The sequence below is a fragment of the Charadrius vociferus genome, unplaced genomic scaffold, assembly GCF_000708025.1.
Source record: "Charadrius vociferus isolate BGI_N301 unplaced genomic scaffold, ASM70802v2 scaffold92, whole genome shotgun sequence".
Lineage (NCBI taxonomy): Eukaryota > Metazoa > Chordata > Aves > Charadriiformes > Charadriidae > Charadrius > Charadrius vociferus.
Window position 1 is genome coordinate 3156452 of NW_009647874.1, and position 24267 is coordinate 3180718.

At 40.6% G+C, this 24267-nt stretch overlaps 1 protein-coding gene across 2 annotated transcripts in view; it reads right to left on the reverse strand.

Moving 5' to 3' along the window:
- Positions 1–4528: 4528 nt before the first annotated feature.
- Positions 4529–24267, reverse strand: part of IL1RL1 (interleukin 1 receptor-like 1) — a 20170-nt gene continuing 431 nt past the window's right edge. The window contains exons 2-10 of one of the 2 annotated variants that reach the window (XM_009883078.1): positions 22215–22416; positions 21744–21912; positions 21498–21660; positions 19836–19904; positions 17398–17530; positions 17148–17305; positions 10044–10187; positions 8010–8168; positions 4529–4875 (exon numbers count right to left, since the gene is read on the reverse strand). In XM_009883078.1, the coding sequence (XP_009881380.1) occupies positions 4529–4875; positions 8010–8168; positions 10044–10187; positions 17148–17305; positions 17398–17530; positions 19836–19904; positions 21498–21660; positions 21744–21912; positions 22215–22416 (1544 nt within the window). The remainder of the gene's footprint in view (positions 4876–8009; positions 8169–10043; positions 10188–17147; positions 17306–17397; positions 17531–19835; positions 19905–21497; positions 21661–21743; positions 21913–22214; positions 22417–24267) is intronic. The other variant, XM_009883079.1, reaches the window with a different exon arrangement.

Here is a 24267-nt window from a genome sequence, read left to right on the forward strand (position 1 = left end):
CCTGCATGTGGCAGGAGCAATAGCTAGGCTGGCTTTTCAGGACTGTGGTTTGGGTGAAGAAGCCAGTAAGGGTCATGGTTCGTTGAGCTACAGGAACATCAGATCTTGACAGTATAGGAGACCTTAAGGGCAAATCATTGAATATGTTCACACAAAGGGCTGGTGTATATTAAACGCATATGTGAGGCAGGCAGTACATTCTAAGTGCTGTCTGTGATTACCCTACTTCATACTGGCAGGAGCTGGTTTTCATACCTTGGAAGTCACCAGGAGCTTCACCACTGACAGCAGTGTCAGTAAAGTCAATGCTTATTCCTGTCTTTGCTATTTCTTTATTGACAGCAATGCAGCATATGCTTTTCAGATACGAAGTATCCAGAGATAAGATTTTACAACTGGGGACATACAACTCCGTGTGACTGCAGTTATATGGCAGGGAGGCCCTATTGCTCCTTCAAAATATGTTAGTATAAGAGAGTCAGCACTGTATTCTCAACACCAGATTCTGAGCTGATGTTTACAAGTAATGCTGTATGGGTTTCAGGAGATTACAGCAATACGCACACCCTGAAAATTTCACTTGTTTAATGCTAGTCTTAAACGGATTTCTAATCGGTCTGAATCGTTTGATACCTGTTTATCCACTAGATGGCATAATGACTCTGCCCTATTAACAAGTGAGAGCAAATCTGCTCTCCAGAGTCGCTTGTGCCAAAACCAGGGAAGCACAGAGCATTAAAAGGGCATTAAGTCGCTATGTGAAAGTTCTAATTCAGTAACAAAATTACCTTTGTTCTGTGTAGTTTAAGCTTTAAGCATCCAAAATGATTCTTCTATGAGCTTTCTATGGTGAAAGGCGAGATTTTTTGCACTGGGCAGACTGTCCCTCTGTTATTCCTCTAAGGCAGCCTGCCTAGCGTACTTTGTTTGTATCCAAGACGATATGAAGGAAAAATTGACAATTTTCTTTAAAAACATGTTTTTGAAAATTTAGATTCTTTTCAAGTCACATTTCACATAATGACATTATGGTTGAGGTTTGAAGGCACCTCTGGAGGCCCTCTGGAGGCCCTCTGATCCAACCCCCCTGCTCAAGCAGGGCCACCTAGAGTGAGTTGCCCAGAACCACGTCCAGGCAGCTTTTGAGTAACTCCAAGCATGCAAACTCCACAACTTGCCTGGGCAACCTGTGCCAGAGCTGGATCACCCTCACCGTAAAAAAGTGTTTCCTGATGTTCAGAGTATATCTCCTGTGTTTCAGTTTGTGCCCGTTGTCTCTGGTCCTGTCACTGGGCTTCATTGAGAAGAGCCTCACTCCCTCCTCTTTGCACCCTCCCTTCAGATGGGAGCCTTCTCTTCTCCAGGCTGAAGAGTCCCAGCTCCCTCTGCTTTTCTTCATAGGAGAGATGCTCCAGTCCCTTCACCAACTCCATGGCTCTTAGTTGGACTCTCTCCAGTATGTCTATTTCTCTCTTCTACTGAGAAGCCCAGAAGTGGATACGGTAGTTCAGATGTTGCCTCAGTGGTGCTGATGTTGTAATGATGTTGTAAAAGTATTCCACAGTTCTTTCCGTGCTTTCTCTTTAATGCTACAAATGTGATAATATCTGGGGAAAGACATTAATTTTAACACGTATGTCAGATTTTGTCACTAACCGCCAAGGAATACAAAAAGAATTGACAACTGTGGCATTTTTTTCTCATTATTACAGTCACATACTCACCCCCTGGTTCTTTGCCCCTTTTCTTTCTGTCAAGGCCATACTGTGCCCTGCTGGTAAACCACAGTAAGAGTTGTCAGGTTTTGCTTGATATTCTTTTCCTCTTTTTTTCTTGGTTGACCACGAGGCTTGATGCAAAAGGACTGTCACCACAAGACCCATTTAGTGAGTTTGGTTTTCACCATCATAACTACATGCCTGGCTAACAAAAGTCAATGAGATATCACTATGTTCGAGAATAATTTGGTTCATTGCTGACCCCGTGCACTTCCTCATTGTACCTTCTCCTCTTATACATTTCCAGCTTCAAAATTCATCCTAGAGTTTTTCTTTCCAAGATAATCAGTTATCATCCTTTCTTCCTCATTAAGTGCCAAGGACTCAAACTCTATTAAAAATTGATCTTGTAATAATCTTAGAAATGAATACTCTGTCTTGCTCAGAAGCTGCTGTGAAAAATCTTCACAGTGAAAAGCAATAGGCTTTCCTGCCTTTACACATGCCCTAATATTAGTGCTAGTACTAGTATTATTAGTAGTATTAGCGTTCTTTCTGTAACTATTATAGGAATGCCTTGGTTTGAGGTAAAACAGAACCAATTTTCTGTTCAGTAATTTTGCTTTTTAGCTGGGCCTCTTCTAACTACTGAAATTAAAAGCATATTTTGCAGAAACTCTTTGCTCTCAGAGTGATAAGACCTGATCATTTATAATTTATGCCAAGGAATGGGATGCTGAGAGGCTTTTGCTTATACTTATTGCTGTAGCAACCAAGGCAGCAAACTTTGGTATTTGCCCCATTGGAGGGTCGGAAGCGGAAAAGTGTAGAGGGGTCCCACCTGCGGGGAGGAGCGGACAGGACAGGTGACCCAAAACTGACCCACAGGGTACTCCATCCCCTCTGCCTCATGCCCAGTATAAAAGCTGAGGGATCAAAGCGTCAGCTCTCTCTTTCTTCAATGGCCAATGTCTGAGGAGGACTCTGTCTGTTTGTCTGCCTGTGATCCTGATCCCTGCATTCCTGAATTCGATCTGGAATCCAGTTCCCATCCATGACTGAGTCCAGTCTGGGACTTTCCCAGTGCCAGCCAGTGATGTGATTGTCATCTTGGGAGCTTGATACAGTTTTGTATATATTTCATTATTTCATTTTTATGATTTTATTATTAATATTTTGTTGAAGTAGTTTAGTTCCTGCTAAACTCATGTCTCTTTCTCTCTCTCCCCCCTCTTGTTGGAGAGGGAGGTGGGGGACAGCATCTGTCCTTTGCCTCAGTGGCCAGTCCAGCCCAAATCATGGCAAGGAATAAACCAAGTCTGTCTTACATTGGCATGAATCTATTTTGTGGAGCTTCCATAGAGACAGCGAGGTTTACCTAGAGGGAACTTTTGGAACAGGACCCAACACTGTACACACTCTAATAAGGCAATAATACAATGCAACATTAGATGTTTTATAGTGAGCGATAAGTGCGTGAACTCTTGAAAATATAACTCATCACTGAAAAACAGTTTAGTTTGCCATAGAACTTTTAATGTAAAGTTGAAAAAAAATCTATACATATATTGCATACACATTTTTCGCACTCCAAACAGCCATCCACAAGTCTGAAGATGCACATTCAATGAAAACTTACAGTAAAAGGAAATCACTTGCTTGCTCTGTAAGCCTGGACGTCGTACCATTAGATGTTCTGAATCTAATTTTCACTTTTTAAGTCCACCTCTGTAGCAAGCCTGAGCTCAAAACCAAACCTTCCCAACAGTAGGAAAATTCCTGGGTTTAAGAAGCTAAAAAGATTAAAGTTCGCAAAGCTATCTGTACTAGAAAACATTTTGTTCATATACCCCTGAACTAGGAGGAAATTTGGCTCTGACCTTTGCATCTCAAGATATTACCTATCAGAAGAAAGTATACCCAGGCAAAACAACAAAGCAGAAAAAAAAAAAAGGTGGATACTGGCTGGTATAAAAATGCGGTAAGTCTCTTTTTTTTCAGTAGCTTAAAGGAATGCTATCAGTGTACAAAAAAAAACCCCAACCACAACTTAAATTTTAAAATGTTATTTCTATCTGGAGATAATAACAATAGCAACAGCATAGTCTGTTGTACTTGAAATACTTAAATTTCCCCTTTGTGTGAGATTAATTTTAATGCATATATATTATTAAAAATGCATATAAATATATATCAGTGTGTATTTATTTCCCTTAACACTGTATTTTTTTAAAAAATGCCGTATTCACATCAGTCTCAAAAGAGCCTTCACTGAGGCATTGCTGCTAAGGAAGAATAAAATTTCATAGTATAAGTATTACCTTTGAATCAAAAAGGAATTAAGTCGTGGAAAAAATGCACAAAAGCACAACACTATGCTTTCTAGTTGAATAATACACATTATGTTTTCTAGTTAAATAAAACAAAAGGCATTTATCTTTGAACAACTGCATTAGAAAGGCAAAGCAAAACGGCAGAACATTCAGCTATTCAGAATCAAAACTTTCAGTTATATGTACAAGTATATATAGAAAGAGTATAGTTATGTTTTGTTTCCTGTGACATGCCATATTCTGCATACAGTCTAGAACGATTTATTTACAGAACTCCCACACCTATGACAACTTCCCTCAGTTCCCTAGACCTCCTCTGTCAGTTTACCTTCTCGTTATTCAATTGAAGGACTGAAAAATGTTCAAAAATACAGCCAGGCTTCCAGACTGTAAAATCATGTACCTACTGCAAGGAAAAGGAGCTGCAGGCATGTGGTTCATCCTGAGAGCGTACCAGTACTTTCTTAGACTCACTGTTCACCCGGCATTAGCTGAGTAGGAGGACTTGAGTGTCAGTGGCATGTGGTACCTCACCTGCTTCCAGAACTTAGAATTGGAGGACTGTGGGTGCACAGTATGCTGCTCTCTCCATTTGATGGTACCTTGCTGCTTAATAATAAACCTAAGAGATTCCTGAAGCTTCTCGTGAGTCCCAATTGTCTCCATTTCCAGCAGGATCACCTTTGCATCATTTTGAATGAGGGCATTGTACAAAGCAATGTGTTGATCATACGCAGGTTCCTTACAATTAATCAGCTGGCGGGTTAGAAGGATGATCAGCCGTCTGCTCTTCTGCATCCTCTTCTCAATTGCACTGGCTGTATCTAGAAATGTACAAGAAAATGATGAGACCCTGAAATTTCTTTTATGAATTTTTTAGGCACATTATTTTCATTGCTTCTTAACCAGAAATAATTTATGTCTCACTTCAGTCGCATACAGTGTATTCATCAGAAAAAAAAGCTTTAAAAAAACCCCTAAAACCAAAGGGCATGGACATCAAACAAAATGAAACAACAACAAAAAAAAGGAACAAAAAATAACAAACAACAAAATCAAAGCTTTCCTTTCAGATGTTTTCTTTGGTTGAAACATTAATATTTTCACTGCTTTTAAGAATGGTTAGGAATTTCTAATCCAACAACCTAGGGCCAAGTTGCAGTAGACCTGGATTATCAAATTTGTGTCTGGTCAATTGTCTCCATGTAATAAATTGTTTTCTATGAAGTTTAGTGCTTTACAGACTGATCCGGCAATACTTACTGTCCTGGTTTGAGTCGTTTGCAGACTTCGAGGTGACTTGCTTCTAAGAGCCTCTCTTACTGGGGGAGGGGGTATTAATTCTCCTGAGCTATAGCATGCTAATTTATACGCTAAACTGTGCATAGGGTTGGCATCAACCATGCAGAGGTGGATCTGGAATGCAGGGCACTTGTATGTCAGCGTGACTAAAGGTGTTTTTCTTTCCCACTGTCTTGTTAGGGAGAGCTGATCAGCCACAATGGAGACTGTGATGTTGGAGGTGCTGAACCCAGGGAACTCAAGAGCCAGCATGCTGTGGGAGAAACTTCTGCACCAGCTTGGAAAGGTCCACATCAAGCCCCCAGGAGCTGCTTTTCTCAGTGACCCGGTGTGACATCTACGGCAGGAAGGCTGCAGGTGAATGCTTGTCCAGTGAAATGTTCATCCCAGTGAGAAGAGTTTCCTGTGGTCTGTAGAATGAAAGCTGGAGTTGTTTTGGTGGGACCATGTTATGCTGGGCCAAAAGAAAGGAGTTGGGAGCCTAGCTAAGGAAATTCAATGTAACAATCATTTTACAAAGCCACTGATTTGCAGATGTCATCAGCCTGCTGCATACGCATCATCTTTTCCTTTGCTGGGGGCTACCAACCCATTGCAAGGGTCTTCTCAGTCTCAGAGAGGCCCAGCTTTTTCAGCTCCTGAGACAGGAACCCTTTCAATGACTTCTCCATCCCATTTCTTAAAGTCTTTTCCAGTGCTTTGTCCATGACCATTGCTGAAGATAAGACACTTGGCTACACAGAAGGTTGCTCCAGTGAAATATAATCATTCCTCTGTCCTTTGGTCATGGTTTTCTGTATTACAGATCCAGCAGTTCCAGCAGTGTTTGGTTAGTTGCCGTACTGTTTATCACTTGAATCATTCTGTTTAACTTTCCTTTTTACTGGAACAGCACAAGTTTCAAGTAACAAATCTTTGCTTTGGAACTGAAAGTCATAAGCATGTCCTGAAATAATAATTCCATTGTATATCCTCACTGCAATTTTCTTGTTTTCTGGAAATACATGGAGCTTTACAGTGAAAAATATGATTCATCAAATGCTATGATACGTGTTCAGGAAGGAGTGCAGTAATTTGATGTGGCATTTCCTGTTTTAATCTGCTTAGACTATTTTAATTGTAAGGTTCTGGATTTGGAAACCTGCTAATGAAAGGCTCAAGATCAGAAGATAAACAAGAGTGAGGACCATATGGATAAAGTCCATCTGTCTGGAAGCAGAGAATTTTTAAGTGCTCCCAGTGGCAGACTGATTCTGAATAGCTTTTCTACCCAGGTGGAAGCATTTTGGGGCATGAAAGTGGACAAGGAAAAGAAAAGCAGAAGGCTGGGAAAGTAAGCAAGAAGAGAAAAGGAAGGACAATGGTCAATGCCCAGGACATTTTTAGAGTTTTGATTAAATCAGACCGAACAAGTCAAACAAAAGTTACTCACTGTCCAAGGTTGGCTTGTTGAGTCTTCTGTTTGTGACTCCTGGGCTACAGGCATCCATTCATGCCTTTGTACAGTGAAAACATCTTTGTTTTCAGCCAACTTATTAGAACCTCTGTTAGTCCCACAGTCTTCAGCTCAGTTGTATGTTGTGCTCAGTTTTCTTCAAGATTGCCATCCAAAACCACCGTTTGAGAGCAGCAAAATATTGCCCTGTCTCTAATCAACTGAACAGGTAGCATAAATTTTTGGCATTGACAATTTCGTGAGGTACTGTTAGTTCCTTGCTCTGGATCTGGCATGCTGGAATGGTCTGGGTCAGCAACTCTTACAGCTTTTTTTACATTCTTGTTGAGGTGGGTTTTCTCAAGGCCAAGCAACACTTTTGCAACTCTCCAAAAGAGGACATCAGAGATCTCAGCCCAGCTCCGGGCTGGCCCAGTACAGATGATTTCAGAAATGTGTAACAGAAAATGTGTCAGCTTTGGCTTCATGCCTGCTTACTGACAGGGAGAGAAGATCTGCTCCGCACAACAACCAGAGCACAGAATAGACAGGTCAAGTCTGAAGGGAAGCACCTAGATGACAGCAATCATAAAAGAGAGTGTAGAGGTGTCCATATGGAAATTAGCACAGATTAATTAACGTGATTCCATTCTGGAAGACAAGGAAGCGGGAATAAAGAATACCAACTGTCTCCTGAATGAGCACTGGGAATTGTGTGAAACGAAAGTAGGTCATGGCAGTGAACAGCAGCTGAACTTCCTGTGACTCTAACACCCTCGTAACAGGTTGAAAAGCCATGAGTGATAACAGCAAGGTTAGTTCCTCAACTTAGTTTGTGGTTTCTCCTCTTCTGTGTCTTGTAGACCTACTTGCACACAGTTTGGTTGTGGCTTTGCCCAGATAATGGCTATGCAGAGTTACACTACCCGAAAAGCAGGTGTATGTTTAAAAGAGTCATACTTAGGGTCACATCTGCTGAATGACCCAAGAAGATAATAAAGAAACTGCGCCCCTGACCTGTAGCTTGCTTTTCTTAGCACACTGGCAAGCACGGGGTGCCATCGTGTCACCCCGCCTGAAAGAGCCAACACACAGTTGCCGAGGAGATAAGCAGCCACCTCAGGAAGGTAAAGGGACCTCCTATACCCCTAAAAGGGACAAGAACCACAATCTGTTCCATCTTGACAAGTCACTCAGTGCATTATCTGATCTGAAACTTACCTTCTCCGGGATATATATCTCTCCCATAAATACACAGTTTATATCCACATTTATTTTCTAGAATATCTGGCATGATTTGGTAAACAAAATATTCCACAAAATTAGCTTCATTGGCGTGGCTTCTGGGGTAGATAACGTATGCATCATATATCTTCCCATCTGTAAGGCAAAACAAGAGGAAGGTGTTAACATGAATTAGTGCTATTGCAAAAGCTAGAAGAGAAATAAAAATAGTAGTCTTTGAAACAGATCTAAATAGAGTTCCTGCTAATCTGAATAATGTACATCACCGCATGCATGTTTGGAAATTAAAGATTGTGCATAAGTTTTCCATGTTAAATTGTTATGTCCTTATGTTTGTAACTTTGGATAACCTGACCTCTGTATTATGAAGACTGTATCCCAAAGTATATAGAATAACAATTCAATTGATCGACGCATATTAGCATAAAATAGAGATGACTCTTGTAATTTGTTATTTCGGTGAGACAACAGGTTGTTAACAGCCTTTGTCTTTAGCCTCTGTCTTTGAAGAAATTGCTTATCATTCCCACAACATATCATACTTCTGAGTGAAAAGGTGCTTTACTCAGGAAGTAGCCTTACAGTCAGAACCAAGTAAAAAGTCAAATATTTCTTTTGCTCTTTTCTTCATTTGTCTCAATTATGTTTTCCATTATAGCATTTGTTTTCTAATCCCAAATATTTCATTCCTTTTTTTCCAATGGAGATGACCATATCCCTTCTTTTGTTGCTGAGGTTCTTGTCCAGACCACCTTTACAATAAAAAGACAAAGCCATTTCCAGAGTCTGATTCATTTCATCATAAAATATACTTAAATGGAAACTGCCCTAAAAAGCCTATTTCTTTCCTCTTTAAAGAGAACATGAGTAACTAGATCAGCTGTAGATATCTACCACGCAGACATCTGCGGCAGAAGTCAGCTTCAGTTTTTAAAAACATAAATTTAGTTGTCTACATGAAAGCTAGGTGTCTAAAGTCCTGCTACAGTCAGTGGAGAATTAGCCAGTGAAGTTAGTGAATTCTAGAGTGACTTGGATTACTCTCATGTAAATTCCAGGGGCCCAGTTGAGTTGTCTAAACGTGCCCATCTAGTGCCATCTGAGACTCCCTATGGTACTCTGCCTGATCTCCAGCCCCTGCTCCAGAAGTCTGCGGCATCTGATAGATCTGTGTTGTGTTCATTTTTTTTTGGCCATGCCAAATGACTCTGGATGCCTATGTTTAGACCACTGACGCAAGGTCCCAGTGCCTGGTTAACTGAATTGGTTTTATTGATGTGGAGTTGGCTTTGGTCACCTAAAACCATGTACCACATAGTGTCATTAGGCACCGCCTGCCCTTCAGCTGCCACTGCAGAGGGATTCAGGTCTCTCCTAAGTCCTAAGGGGGCTCAGGTGGCACTAGCTGCTTACAGTTCGACAACTAAACTTAGACCCAGGTCTTTAGGTTTCATGTCTACGATGGGAACTTGCATGTGTGCACCCCCATTTCATGCAACGAAATTTAGTTGTCTTAATCTTGAGCTGAAGTCCAGCCCTAAAGTTGTATGGGATGTATTCCCCCCAAAAGCGTCTTCCACAGTATTGGTACCTTTCCCATTGGATGATAAGACCTGTATTGCTGTAACACATGCCTGTGAACACACTGGCCAGCAGGCTGTTTGCTTTAGCAAGCACATAACAAGTACAGTTAATAGCCATGTAAATTGTATTTTCACTGTCATTCAATGTTTCATGGCAAATATTTTTGTTAAAAAAGAAAAAAGAAACCAGGACTGAACCCTTTTTTTATGTGATACATCACTACAGAACCCAGGAAACACAGGAATGCAAAGCCCTAACAGAGCTACGTGTCATCCCCCCCTTATCTAAACGATTTTGAAAGGCATGAGAAAGCAAAGGATCAGGCTCAGGTGTCGTATGGATTAGTACACAACTACCAAACACATTCATTTCCATAAGATTTGCCTTTTTCCTTTTTTAAAACTTATTTTCTCAGTTCTTACTCACCGTCCTTGAGGGAGTAGGGCTGAAATATCTCCCGATACAGTAGAACGATATCAACTCGGAAGGACTGATAAAGTATAACAGAGACTGCTATTACAACTAGCAGAAATAGAGATCCTGAGATCAAGAGGATGTTAGGAAGATACACTGCAAAGAAGAGGAATATGTTGTTAGCCGTAGAGAAGTTAGCCCATGGGCTGAAGCCTCAGCCTCTCATATCCTTACTTCTGTTGCAGCTTTAAGGAGCTCGCAACAGAGACAACAAAGCTTTTTCCTTCCCCAGCTGGTGTAGCCAACACAAAGACCCCTAAACTACAAGCATACTAAGCAGTATATAATTAATATTTACTTCTGTTAATTCCTGTCCTACCTACGCTAAGCACCACAGCTGGCAACGGTATTTAAGTATTTTGCAACATTATAAAACTGTTAATAACCAGCAACAATGTTCAAGCATTTTGTAAGGCATCCAAGCCTACGCATGACAACCATAAGTGTCCACAGAAGGACAAGTGGAGGCTTCTGGCGTAGTTGCACAAACAGGGTACGGAGAAACATGTGCAATTAATGAAATCTGCAAGATAAGAACAAAATACACAAAACAAGCAGGAAAACAGAACATGTCCTGGTCACAAATATAAAATAAACTGTGCTGGAAGCAAATGATGTTCTCCCCTGCCTTTTCCTTTGAAGGGGGTCAAGGAGCATAAAATAGCGATGACAAATAAGGAAAATTGAGAAAGAAAGGAGCCATGCACTTTAGTTCCAGCTTCCTTCATGGAAGAGCTCTTGAATCTGATCACCTCCATCTCAGAGATGGAGACTTACCTGTATTTTTATATTTACTATAGTATAGCAAACATAATAATCGCCAGATGCAATGCCCTAACTTGGAATATCACTAGAAGCATGTATCTCTTCAGTGTCCCAGAGATCTGAGGTATGCTGCAAATTCAGAATTATCTCAGCTGAGGAAAGAAATATTCCTTTGAATATTGTCCGCATTTAAATTTAAATCTAAATGCAAGTATTCTGGCAATACTAACATGGAGATCAGCTCTGGCATCCTCACTGTAAAGACGCTTCACAGCAATTCAACCCATGGAGGTTGACTCTATGTACTGGTAACAAGTCCACTCGACCAAGCCTTGTGCATGCAGAGCAAGGATCAGATGCTCAGGGCTTTTCCTCCCTCTGCCTGCAAAACACACACAAGACATGGCTGGCCATTCACCAGAGCTTGAGGAGGTGCATCTTAAGCAGGCTGAAAATGCAGTCTCAGTTTCCTCTACAGAAGAGGCAACAAGACAGATTGGAAAATGCTGCAGATTGCATGCAGGCAGCAAGCTGCCAGGTGAAGGCATTGACTACCACCAGGGAACAATTTCAGAGCTTTCTCCTGGGCTCGGCACTAAGTGAGTGAAACAAGATAAAACATCCAGCAGTGAAGAGTCTCATACTGAAATGTACAGGTTCCCTGGCTTCTCCAGATGTTGAATAAGGCAGTATATTGAGCAGTACTTAATGAAGGCAACCTAAAAATACTAGTGCCTGAGAAAATCCACTGGAAAGCTATATAAATAAAGAATTTACAAGTATATTTTCCCTTTCCTCTAGTAGGATGCAAGGTAAATCTGACATCTTTTTAACACTCTTCCTGCTTCTTTCTTTTCCATTTAAAGGGAGAAAGAAAGGCACATGATGAAACATGATTAAACATTAGGAAGAAGTTTTTCACTTTAAGGGTGGTGAGGCACTGGATCAGGTTGCCCAGAGAGGTTGTTGAGGCCAGGCTGGACATGGCCTTGGGCAACCTGGTCTAGTGGGAGGTGTCCCTGCCCATGGCAGAAGGGTTGGAACTAGATGATCTTTAAAGTTACTTCCAACCTAAACCATTCTAAGATTCTGTCTGGGGAAACCACCTTCCAATAAAATTGAAGTGGGCAAGAAAAGAACTAGTTTCTTTTATAGTGAAGTTTGGCCATTTTGTAGTTTTAACAGTGTCATGTGATACCCATGAAGGAACTTTGTCCTTGTGGACCTCTTCAAATTTTACAATTTGATCTGTTCTCCTGATCAATATACGCAGAGACAAAATCAGAAAACCCCTTCCACTACCTGGTGAGGATGACCCAAGGATCAGAGATTGCTATTATTTCCTGTCATTTCGTTTGTTGAGAGTGTGCTCACCACAACATTACAAATGCTGTTGTAATGCATTGAGTAAGTATCTACAAAACATCTAGAGAACAAACAGGTTTGGACAACAACTTCTGCAGTTCCAAACCTAAAAAAATGCTGTTTACATTTGGTTTTGCACTGATTAGACCAAGACTGGAAAAGAAGTGATAAATTTCCTGTGCATATACAGCTTGTAAAGCATTAGACAAGAACCCCACGGGGTCTTCCTGGAAGAGCAGGTTCAGTTCCAAGTAAGGCTGACTCAGCCTCTCTTTTCTCTTGAATAAACCAGCTATATCCAGTGCAATGGGGGAAAGGGTCAGAAGCCACTTTTGGAGGCCCTGAATGAGATTGAACAGATCCTGTTGTTCTCTTTGACTTTGCTGCATCATTTAGCGGCAGAGAGTTCATGAGTAGACCGTCTTCTAATACTACTTATTTATATTCAAGAGCAATGGGAATACAGAATTATCAGCTTACAAGAAACAATATTGGAGAGGCCAGAGAAAACAAGTCAGAAAGCAATATTTGAAGGCTTTCCTGACGAACTCCAGAAGAACAGCAGTTTTTTGTAACTTGTCTGGCTTCTAAGGTGGATGCAATTCCAGACTGTAAAGGCAGACATCTGAGTCTGGAATTCCTGTGCGCATCCGTCTACCAAAGATGACACAAAAGGTTAGGTTCGGCATTAAATATCTTTGAAGAAGAACAGAGCTGATGTTCTGGGCTGAACTTTATCTCTGCTCCAAGTGACTGGAATTTCTGGCCTCCTCCAGAGAAGATCATTCATGCCAGACCAATTTGTGGTCCTCTGGGCATTTTACACTTCCTTGTGAATGAGAACTGAGGAATGCTCAGGGTGAAATAAGATGACGCTTGTGGGTCAGACACCTCCAGTTTATTTAACCAGCCCTGAATCAAGATGAGGAACTAAAAGCCAGTGGCAGCTTATATATTGATAAAAAGGGAAGGATTTGGAAGGTATTCAGACAGCCCATGTATTCCCTAGCAGACAGGTTAAAGGGGCTGCTGACCCTGCCCTGCTGGTAGAAGGAGTTAAAACTTTCAGCATTTCTCCAGTTATTTGTCATTTCCTCTGTCTCAGGAGCTAACAGCTTCCCCCCCTCTGCCAGCAGAGCTACTTTTGTGAGCACTGATCCACTGCAGTTATTGATGAGCAGAACTGGCATGAACAGCGTAGCCCATTAGTTTTCTTGTTCTTGAGAGGTGACATCTTCCAGCACGAGAGACACCAAGCAGCTGCGGAGGGCAACTGGTAGTAGTCTGGCAAGCAGAGCCACTATCTCTTGCCAGGTGTCCAGCAAGACTACCTACATCTTTGCCAGGAAAGGTGGAAGAAAAGGGAATTAAATGTTGTCACAAATTCCTTAGCCTTACAGTGACCAGAGGCCAACACCCCAGAAGTTACACAGGTGGTCTTAGAGCACATGAGAGAACATGTCTTGTGGCAGAGAGGGGATGTAATACGTGGGATGACCACCATCTCTGGAATTAAAAAGGTAGATGTAGGACTGAAAGATCTGGAGGAAATGAGACAACATATGTTTTCTGTAAAGAGGTATTATGAGACATGAAGATGGTTTTCATGAACAAGTGTTGGTGAAGGAATCAGAAGGTACCAAACAGTTTCAGGCAAAGAAGGGAGAGAAAGGATGGGAAATAGCATGGAAGTATGGGTTCCATATTGACTGATCAAAGTCTAGACAGGGGGTGGATGAGAAAGAAAGGAGAAAGACCTTTCTCTGCAGGAGAAGAAACCTCTGAAGGTAGCAGCAGCTGAAAGATGCAGGGACAATAGCACCTCTTAATGGAGGCAAGAACAGAGCTGGAGAGACTGTCAAAATTCATAGCCAAATCCTCTGTAAAGTTCTTCCAGTAAAGCAAAGAAAGAATTTGCCTGATTTCTCTGTGTCTAAAAGATATAGTATGCACAGTCTGGATACCATTGAAACACACCAAAAGGAGCTGACTGCTTTGCATTACTCCTCGTAACTGAGGTACTTAGGTCATGTAGCTCACTTCTAAACAGCTGATCAGCTTCTCTTAGCAGCATTTACTTCCTACCTAAAAAGACAGGTGAAAAGACGCTTGAGACAGACACTTTTTTCACAATACAGCTTTTTTCTTCACACACATACATGAATACATACATGTGTGCACAGCATATATACTAAACTGCAAAATACACTTTTTTTCCCTGTGAAATGTGAAGCAGTTTTGCCAATTACATCTGCTCCTGGCAACAGTAAGGGAGTATTTTTTATATGCCTTGGAGACAAAACCAAACAGCTCTTACCACTCTTGACTGTGTGAGAAACTCCTCCTTTTCTCGTCACCCCTCTCTGGAAATTTTTATTCTTCTGTGGATTAGGATTGTTATCAAAGCAAATTGCTAGGGTTAATCGTCATGATATTGCTAACAGTAAACTAGGACTTAAAATATTTGATTATGACTCCAAAAAAATAGATTCAATTCCCATTTCCCGTGAAAAACTTCCCTGTGGTGAGCCAAACCATTCATTCAGTGGGTTTTTGAAGACAGAAACTATTGCTGTAAGACTGAACAGGTACTAACACAGAGGAGCTCTAATGCAATTGCTTACAACATCTTTGCTTCTTCCTTTACTTTTAGCTACCTGTGTAGCTAAACACTATTTATCTGGTTCACTAAATGCTCCCAAAATTGACTAATTTGAGTAGTAAGCGGCATAACCCTATACTTCCTATCATAGATTTGTGCTACAAATAATGATAATGTAACCCATACTGAATGCCCTGGTAAAAAAAAAAATCAGAATGCAGAGCAGGAAGTTGCATTAAAAGCACATTAACAGGATAGTGGCCAGCAGACACAGTTCCTGCTGTGGGAAACAATAAGGAACAACCACATATTTAAAAAAAAAAAAAAAAAAAAAAGACCCATAACTGTCACAACTGTGTTTTTGTCCAGTTAAAACAAAGAAACAAACAAACAAAACACAAAAAAGTAGATTTTTTAATCACAAATTTAGAAGATGTAAGGCAAAAGGCAAACCCTACAGCATTTCCATTATACTCAGAGGGAAGTTGTCACTGTTTTAGCATAAATATTGCTCAGTTGTGTGAGGAGTGAGTGAAGAAAACTAAAGCAGAGCACAACAATTTCCAGATGTAGCATTGCTTACACCAGCAGCGCTTAATAGCAGAAGCAGGCATCTTGACAATAGCAGCAACAAGGAGAATGGAACATAAAACAGGCAGTAGGGAAGGGGGGTCACAGTCAAGAGCTTTCATGAATATTTACTGATGACCTAGGGATAAAAACCAAAATAAGAGTTGTCGACAACAGAAATCAGATTTAATGAACCACTTGATGAATACAGAGTATAAAATGCACCCTTTCCTTCATGTAGTTTGTAATATGGAGCCCATAAAGGACTTGTATGGCCTGAACTAGAGTGAACGGGACCTGCTCCTCCGTTTCCTTCCCTCTCATTGCAAGTACAGTCCCACACTCAGATAATTCAGTGCAGAGCTGATGTGTTTCCAACTTCCTGGGTGATGCTAACCTTGCACCCATTGCGTAATATCCAAACAAAACACCTCCTTCCACCTTCCTCTGGGGGTAATCAGTGCTGTCCTACTGGATGATGACCCATCCTCTGTTATAATTCACCTATATGCCTTCTAGTCTAGGCTATGACAAGCAAATAGGTATTTCTATGCTTTGAAGCCATAATCGTGTAGGAAGCTATGAACACTCAAAAATACTGCAAGACATGGAGCTGTGCACACCCTGTGATCACAATACACTCCATTTTGCTCTTTCCAGCATTCTCTCATAGAAAACTAATGCCTGTTAAAGTCCTGGAGATTTCTTCTCAAGGTCCTGGGTGGGTTAGTGTATCTGAAGGGATAAGAAAGGAAACCATTGACCGCAGCTTCTTGTTGTGCCTTCACAGACACAATAACATTTTCTGCCATAAGAATCAAACTCAGTGGTGATGGTGACAGTGTTTTCTCAGGAATCTGGCTAACCCTATTAAAAAAAAAAATCCCACAGGAGCTAAAGACCATCCAAGTCCTCACCATTTACTAAACTCGATTTTTCTTCTCTGGCAGATATTACTAGAATCATGAACTTAAAAACAAAACCAAGAGAAAGCCTCTGAAGTGTTATTCACACCTCTGTGTCACAGACAGTGAACACAGTGGCTCTCAGGGGCAGAGAGGATAAAGCCAGGCATCACAGAAGTTGGTCACACACTTAATATTCAGTCAAAAACCAAGGTACTACAGTGGATGTGGTAAGGCAGGCAAGGCAAGCAAACTGGTAAACCGGCATCTGAAACTCTCGCTTTTAAAGTTTGCCTATTTTCTGCCAAGGTTCTGCAGTAGAAACAACAGTTTGATTCTCAAAAGAAGATGAATCTCTGCTCCTCGTGATGCATTGTGATGCAAGATGACCAAAGGAGAAGTCAGTTCCTTGCCTGGCTCTCATCTGCAGAGGGTCCTCTACAGCCTTGAGTATCTTACAGAGTAGACTGCGCTATACCAGTGTGCTGCAAATCCAGGTGCACCACATGACTTCAAGGTAAGAGGAATTTGTCACCGAGCAGAAATATCTTAGAAACAGGATATCTTATCACCGGGCTGATACACTGTCCTGCTCTGCATATTTAATCTTTTGCTGATATCATTTGAGTAATGCCCTCCCCCCAGCACAATTTACCCCAAGGATTTCCATGACTTAACAAAGCCACAAAAATTGTGCCATTGGCTTAAATATGTAAGGAGGAAGCAGGCTGGGGTTGCTTCTTACTAGCAGAAACCTTCTTACTAGCAGAAACGAATAATAAAGTAAAATCCCCAACATATTTCAAACCATGTGCGAAGTATAAGAAAACAAAACTGAAAAAATCTTACCCTCACTCTGTGCTTTGAGTCGTAACGTCACCGTGACCTTTGTGTTGTACATTTCGTTCACCGCTACACATGTGAAATTTGCTTGCAGATCCTCCTTTTCTATTTCAGTAATATGCAAAGTGGCCTCTCTGTAATATTCCTGCTCACGCCCTTCAAAACTAGTAAAAAAAGAAAGAGCTGGTACCATCGGCTTTAATGGCAAGGCACAGTTTGCATAGAGGAAAGACTATTCTGTGTTATGTGTACTTACAAATGAGTTGTTTCACGAAATCTTGAAAAATCTAAGTATTTCACCTGGATGTTATCCACATCCCATTTGACAGCAGCCATTGGTGGTTTCTTAATCCCCAGGCGGGCCTGACATTTCAGAGACAAAGCAGCACCTAATCAAGACACAGAGAGATGTAAACATTCCTTGACGAAGAGCAAGTACAATTTCCTTTCCCTCATAACATCTTTTTCTACAAATCTTCATACCACCTGTGAGTTTTGTCTCAACAATTTTGACATATTTTTCTGCTGAGAAAACGACCCATTGAAGAGACTTGAAAAGAAATATTAATAGGAGATTTCAACAAGTTATCTAATACAACACCAAGGATTACAAAAGGAATTATTTATATTTGTTATGATGAAGGCAATGTAGACGTTATTTGTGATGCTTAACCCACGTAACCAACTATTGAGGAACATGGAAAGTAAATGCTGGTTTACACACAAATGCACATGGAAATAACATAATTTACTGTCAGTATATATTATTTTGCGTAAGTTTTGAGTGCAGAGTCTTATCTTGGATTTTATTCAAGCTGGACAAAAGTAAAGTGAACCAGTCCAAGCAAAACTAAAACAGGAAATCACTTATTAAGTATTTGTCATTAGGAAATATTTATTCCAAAGTAAGAGTCACCGTTGCACTGGAAGAAGGTATAATTAAAACACTGCAAATTATTTCCATGCAAATCTGATCTAGCAGGGCTTAGATAAGGTTAACAAATCTTATAACTTACATCCTGAATTGGTATTAGGGAGCATAGAGAAATCCTTTCAGTTTTGCAAATAGGAGACGATAGATCCAGTACAGCAAAGGGTTTTAAAATGTAGAGTAAATTTGCTCCTTGCAAGCAGTGCCAGACTATTTACTGTTCCAGAGGGGTGGGCAGAGTCCACAGAGTGCTAGAGAATGACCATCTTATAAGAGAAAGGTGGTCCCGGGACACAGATCGTCTAATTCTGAGTGACAAAGCAATTGGGGGAAAGAGGAAAAAAAGAACGGGAATGCGAGTCAACATGGCAACTCCCTGAGTATGTGGCATCTCAGAGAGGGCCCCGGGCACCTGCAGTTCCTGCTACCACAACAGTCTTGCTGTGGGACAGAAACAGTGGAGTGGCAATTGTGATCCCTTCACCCAGTGGCCCAGATTCACCCCACCTGCCCTGGGAGGCAGGTATTCTGGGCTACCTATTTAAGTTTCAGATGGGCTCAGTTGCTTTCTGTAGAGGTCCACCTTTCTCCATTGACTATACACAACCCCTTGGCAGCTTTCACTCCTGCCACAAGCACCTTGCTCTGATGCTGCAAATTATGCAGGGTGAATCTGCGTAACTGAGAGTTACAACAGGCTGAGAGAGTTGGGGTTGTTCAGCCTGGAGAACAGGAGACCCTGGGGAGACCTTATAGCAGCTTTCCAGTATCTGGAGGGTGCCTACAGGAAAGCTGGAGAGGGACTTTTTACAAAGGCTTGTAGTGATAGGATAAGGGGTAATGGCTTCAAACTGGAAGAGGGTAGATTTAGATTAGGAAAAAAATTTTCACTGTGAGGGTGTTTAGGCACTGGAACAGGTTGCCCAGAGAAGTTGTGGATGCCCCATCCCTGGAGGTGTTCAAGGCCAGGTTGGATGGGGCTTTGAGCAACCTGATCTAGTGGGAGGTGTCCCTGTCCATGGCAGGAAGGTTGGAACTAGATTATCTTCAAGGTCCCTTCCAACCTAAGCCATTCTATGATTCCATGGTTCTATGAATCTGAATCACTGAGAACGTCAATGGTCCTAAATGAAAGGTAGCCAGGGAGCAAGCTCTGCATCATGGGCTCTCCAACTGCTATTTCTAAGTTCACTCATTGGCCCTGTCTTTCAGCCCTCTTGGTATCTTCCAACCAGACAAGTCTGCTCCACGCTAGCCAATGGGCCAGGCAGTGCTCCACGGCCTCAGGGCCAGCAACCAGTCCCTTGCTGTCCTTCATTCATCAAGAGAGCCACAGCCACTGTCTCCAGACTGGAACCGCAAGTAACAAGAAGTATCTCTAGTTGCAAGAAATAGTCCATCCTTCTCTCTTAGGGGTAACATCAAGCAGTTTCAAAGGATTTAGCTAAAGCCCTCTTTGAAGTGGATGGAAGCTGTCACCCCTTCAACTGAGATGTAATAACTGACCGTGTGAGTAGTCCTAGTCTATCCCAGTAAGGGTAGAATGGGTTATTTAAATCCTCTTAAACTGCTGCTTAATACCTAAATAACCCATCAGTTATATCTAACTTCACATCACTGTGCCTGGGGTGAATTAAATGTGGTAACCATCATGGTGCAAAAATGTAATGAAAAATTCCATCATTAAATCCTCTTGAATACCCCCATGTTATCTAGGCCACCACAAAATGTTAATTTAAAAACAATTTATAGTCTGTACTTACCGAGCTCCACTTCTACTACACCTTTATCTTTTGGAAATAAAATTTGAGGAGGTAGAGGTGAATGTCTTGCTTTAGAAATTAAGAAGGGAAAGAAAGCACATATTAGAAGGCTGTGAAAAAGCATTTTGTAAGATAATGATCATAATCTGTACAGTTAATATTTTAAGATTCCAAAGCAGAATTGCAAACTAACATTACAACAGTGTTTTGCATGTCTGTTGGGACCATCTGATTTTATTCCTATGACCTGGGGAATATCCCTGGGGATTCTGTGCATGTCAATAGTTTAAGTATTTTCTCCTCATTTATTTAATTTTCACCTTTGTACATAAATAGTAAGGAAAATTTTTAATTTGGAGCAGACATGACAGATGCAGCTCAGTTTTCATGTTATGTTGCAATCTCTTCTTTCTGCAACGATTTCAAAAGAAAGTCAGATTAACTTCAAATTGAAGTAATTTGCCTGAATGCAAACAAAGGCTTTTGTAAATTTGGATGTCTTTGTGCCAAATAAAACCAGCAATTTTCATTGTAACCCAGACACAATAATATTCCCGACCAGTTAGAGAAGTTATGATGAAAGTACATTCGAACAAAACTTGTTAGGCAGAGAAGTGTCATGTAGACCCACAGGGTATCACAGGAAAGAGGGGGAGGAAAGGCACAGCACCTCATAAGCTACTGGTTTATTAGGTCTGGGCTCAAATCTGTCTTCTGTCCAGCTCAGAATAATCAGAACAAATTCCACTGCTGAGATCTGGGAACAGCAGCAAAAACTGGAATCAAGGCTCCTACGCTCCAAGTCTACATTCTGCCCTCAAAGCTGGCTGCCTTCCCCACAGCAAAAAGGTCTGATGTCAGTCTGCAAGTTAACATTATCTATTTTGGGAAAAAACGAACAAACAAACCCAAGCCCTCCCTGTCCCCAAACCCCCAACAACCCTTCTGACTGTTTTTCTACTGGTCTGATTGCAGCACTAAAGACATTTTGAAAGTTGATACAATCTGGAACTGCTGATCGCTGCACTCTCCTCCCCTCACCACCATCCAAATCCAAAGCCCCCCTGAGGAGACTGCATCCTAGAAGCACCCCAAAGTCCACACATCTCAGCCATGTTGGCTGAGTTCAAAATAACAAAAGACACAGTAATCACTGTCTATATATATATTGCTCATTTTGTCTCATTCAAGGCAAATCTAAAAGTTTTTTAAGGCCTACTATCAAATAAATGCTAGATAATCAAGATGGACCAGAAGGCATTGAGTTGTAGGCCCATCAACACATCAGTGGTCTATCGATCACAACAAATCTCCTCCCCTCGAACAAATAGAAAGCAGAGCTCTGTGGCATCCCACTGAGAAGACCCTTCATTTCAGAAAGAAGAGGTACCGGAGAGCTCTACCAACCACTGTGTGTAACCAGAGTTGTCAAAGACTTTAGCAAAAAAGCTGAAAGTGACCAGGTCTGAATTTACCCCCATCTTGCTCCATATGGATCTCTGTCCACAAAATTCACCTAAAAAAATCTGATCTAAAGTTTCACTAAGAAGATAAAACAAACCAACAGAAACTCTTTTTCTCTTTAATATACAAAAGGAGCTCCCTTTACTTTGAGTAGACATCAGTCCTTTTTATCTTAACAAGCTACAAAATGACTCTTACACTCGCTTGTGAAAATCCTTGTTGCTGATACATTAAACACATTTCCTTTATGAGTGTAGATAAATTGACAAGTATAATAACCATCATCCTCCTTTCTTGGGTTGTTAATAAAGATGTATTTTTCTGCCTTGAGGTATCTCTCTCCATGAAGAGGTTTGCAGTCCTGGAAAAGAAAACTTTATTTGGCTACAAATAGCTTCTCATGGTAATCTGACCTACAACTGGCACTATAAGGCTTTTATTTACCTTGTACCACTGGATGATAGTAGCATTCTTATAATTGTCAATTGTAGGACAAACAATTCTTCCTCTTCCAGTCTCATTTGGGTAACGAATCTGACTTGGGAAACATATCCCTTGCTTGTATGGATGCACCTGCACATTCATGTTGACCGACTTTGTGCGGTTATTTGAACTTTAAAAATGGAAAAAAGCTATGTCAATGATAGTATTTTTATATGGAATATATTAAATATTTGTAACAAATGTGAGTTTTGTTTTTATAAACATATGGATGGTTATTGTTGTTCAGTCACAGATTGATTTTTAATGACCTGTCATAAAAATAGTGATTGCAGAATGAAAAGTTACATGAATTGGTGTACACCATGAAAAAAGGCATCATTTCCACAGATAATAATTAGACTGTATTATTAAAACATGGGGGGTAGGAGAGTGTCCACTCTTTTGCCTTTCACTTTTCAATGTTACACTTACAAATGTATAACACAAGTGTAGTTTCCAGAATCCTCTCTAGAAATTGGCAGAAACCAAAGAAATCTTTCTGAGGAAAATATGCGTGATCCCTCTTCTTCTTCAGGAATCATTTGGTTAGTAGCCGTGTGATACCAGGTCACTTTCACAGATGAACTCCGTCGGGGACATTTTATAACTAAAGCCTCATCTTCCATTGCATCAACTGCAAATGAACAAAAGATAAAAAAATCAGATTAATTAAACCTTAGCCCCACTGAGACAGGGAAAACTTGACATTCCTGGATCAATTGGCCAGTCACGTGCCTCTAACTACCTCCCTCGAGTTCTCAGAGATTATACATAGCAAACACGCTCACTGGATTTTTTTCAAGAAAATTCTTTTTACTTTCAGTTATGGAGGCATTCGTTTACAAAAATAGTAATTAATGTGTGGGATGGAAGGAAAAAAAAAGCCCCAAGCCTAGATTCAAACCAGAGATACACGAAAACATATGAGGTTTAAATTGAAAAACAGTGATTTCTTGAAATGAACTTCTTATGCAAATCTGCTTGAAATCTTGGTTTTATTCAAAATAGGAATTTAAACACAATGGAAAGCACTGGCTTTAATGCTGTACTATGAAGTTAGCTTTCCTTACTTCAGTATAATTAACATTTATCAACAGAAAAGAACCCTTGCTATGCCTTTTTAATATAGAAAAAGGAAATCACTAATTTTTTTCTTTCACTGCAAAAAAAACTACAAGGAGGAAGCCTGTAGATAAGATCATCAAAATAACCCCCTGAAAAGATGAAATCCAGAAGACCTTCTCTCTGAAGTCACAAAAATGTAAAAAAAACCCAGAGAAACATAACAGACCGAAAGGAAGAATCTGATGGGAAGGTGAAAAGATACCAGAAAGGAATAAGAGACAAAAAAGAAGCACAGAAAGACAAACCACACACACACAAAAGAAAAAAAAAAAAAAAGAGGAAGAACTTGGGAGTAAGGCACTAATTTATTAATTTTTTTAACTGAGTATATTTCTACTTTTGAATACTGAAGCTGGTCCAGAGAAACTTGAATCAAAAAATTATGACAGATATATAAGTGCCCAGGCACCCAAATAGTGAACTGGCTACTGAAAAGAGAAACGCTAATCTGAAAGTTAAACTGCATTTTTAGAAGAGAAAGATAAGAAAATAGGCAAGGATGGAGGCTGGCAGAGGAGTTAAAGTAGATAAGGGACCATGAAAATGAGAGTAGGTAACCAAATATCTGAACAAAATAGAGAATCTCTATAAAAAACGAAACGACACTTCGTGTAAGTATTGCCACTGCCTGGCTTTAGACAAGTAGGTGCACAAGTCAGGTGGTGAGTCTCTGCACATGTTGAACACTTGGCTTCTGCTATGGTTCTTTCCAAAGCAGTCCTTCTATACGGACAATACTAGTTGCCTTGCTTACTAATTCAGACACCTAAATTAGCCAGATCACGTATGAGTACCCCCAGGCCCACCATTTTAACAGCATTCCCACCCATGAGCCTTGCAAATATAATGGGACGTATGAGGGCTGTCAGGAAAGTGGGCATTGCCCCACTGAAGGAGGAATGCATCGGAAATACAGCTTTCTTCTGGGAAAAAGAGAAGGAGAGGGAACACACAGAAAATCAGATGTCTCATCTACACCCAGTCACATCAGTGAAAATTACCTTGGCAAACTCTTCAGCAGAATTTGGCCTCTTAATAAATCTAATTCATTTGAAAATTAGCATTCATATTGTAAAATTGAGAATATGGGGAAATATTTATATATCATATATTACAATATTTTTTCAGACAAATAAGCAGCTTAGCTGGAGACTAGAACTACGTGAGTGCTATGTAACGGTGTGTCACTGGTCAGCACTGGTCAGCACTATATAGCTGAGTCAGCAGAGCTGACCTGTCAGAAAGAGGTCTGCTGTTTTGAATATCCCCCTTGTGCAGGGAAATGTTATTGTTACATTGCGCTTGTCTACTGACACCCCCAAAACCAGGACATTAAAAAGCATTTTTAGTGAGCAAAGGG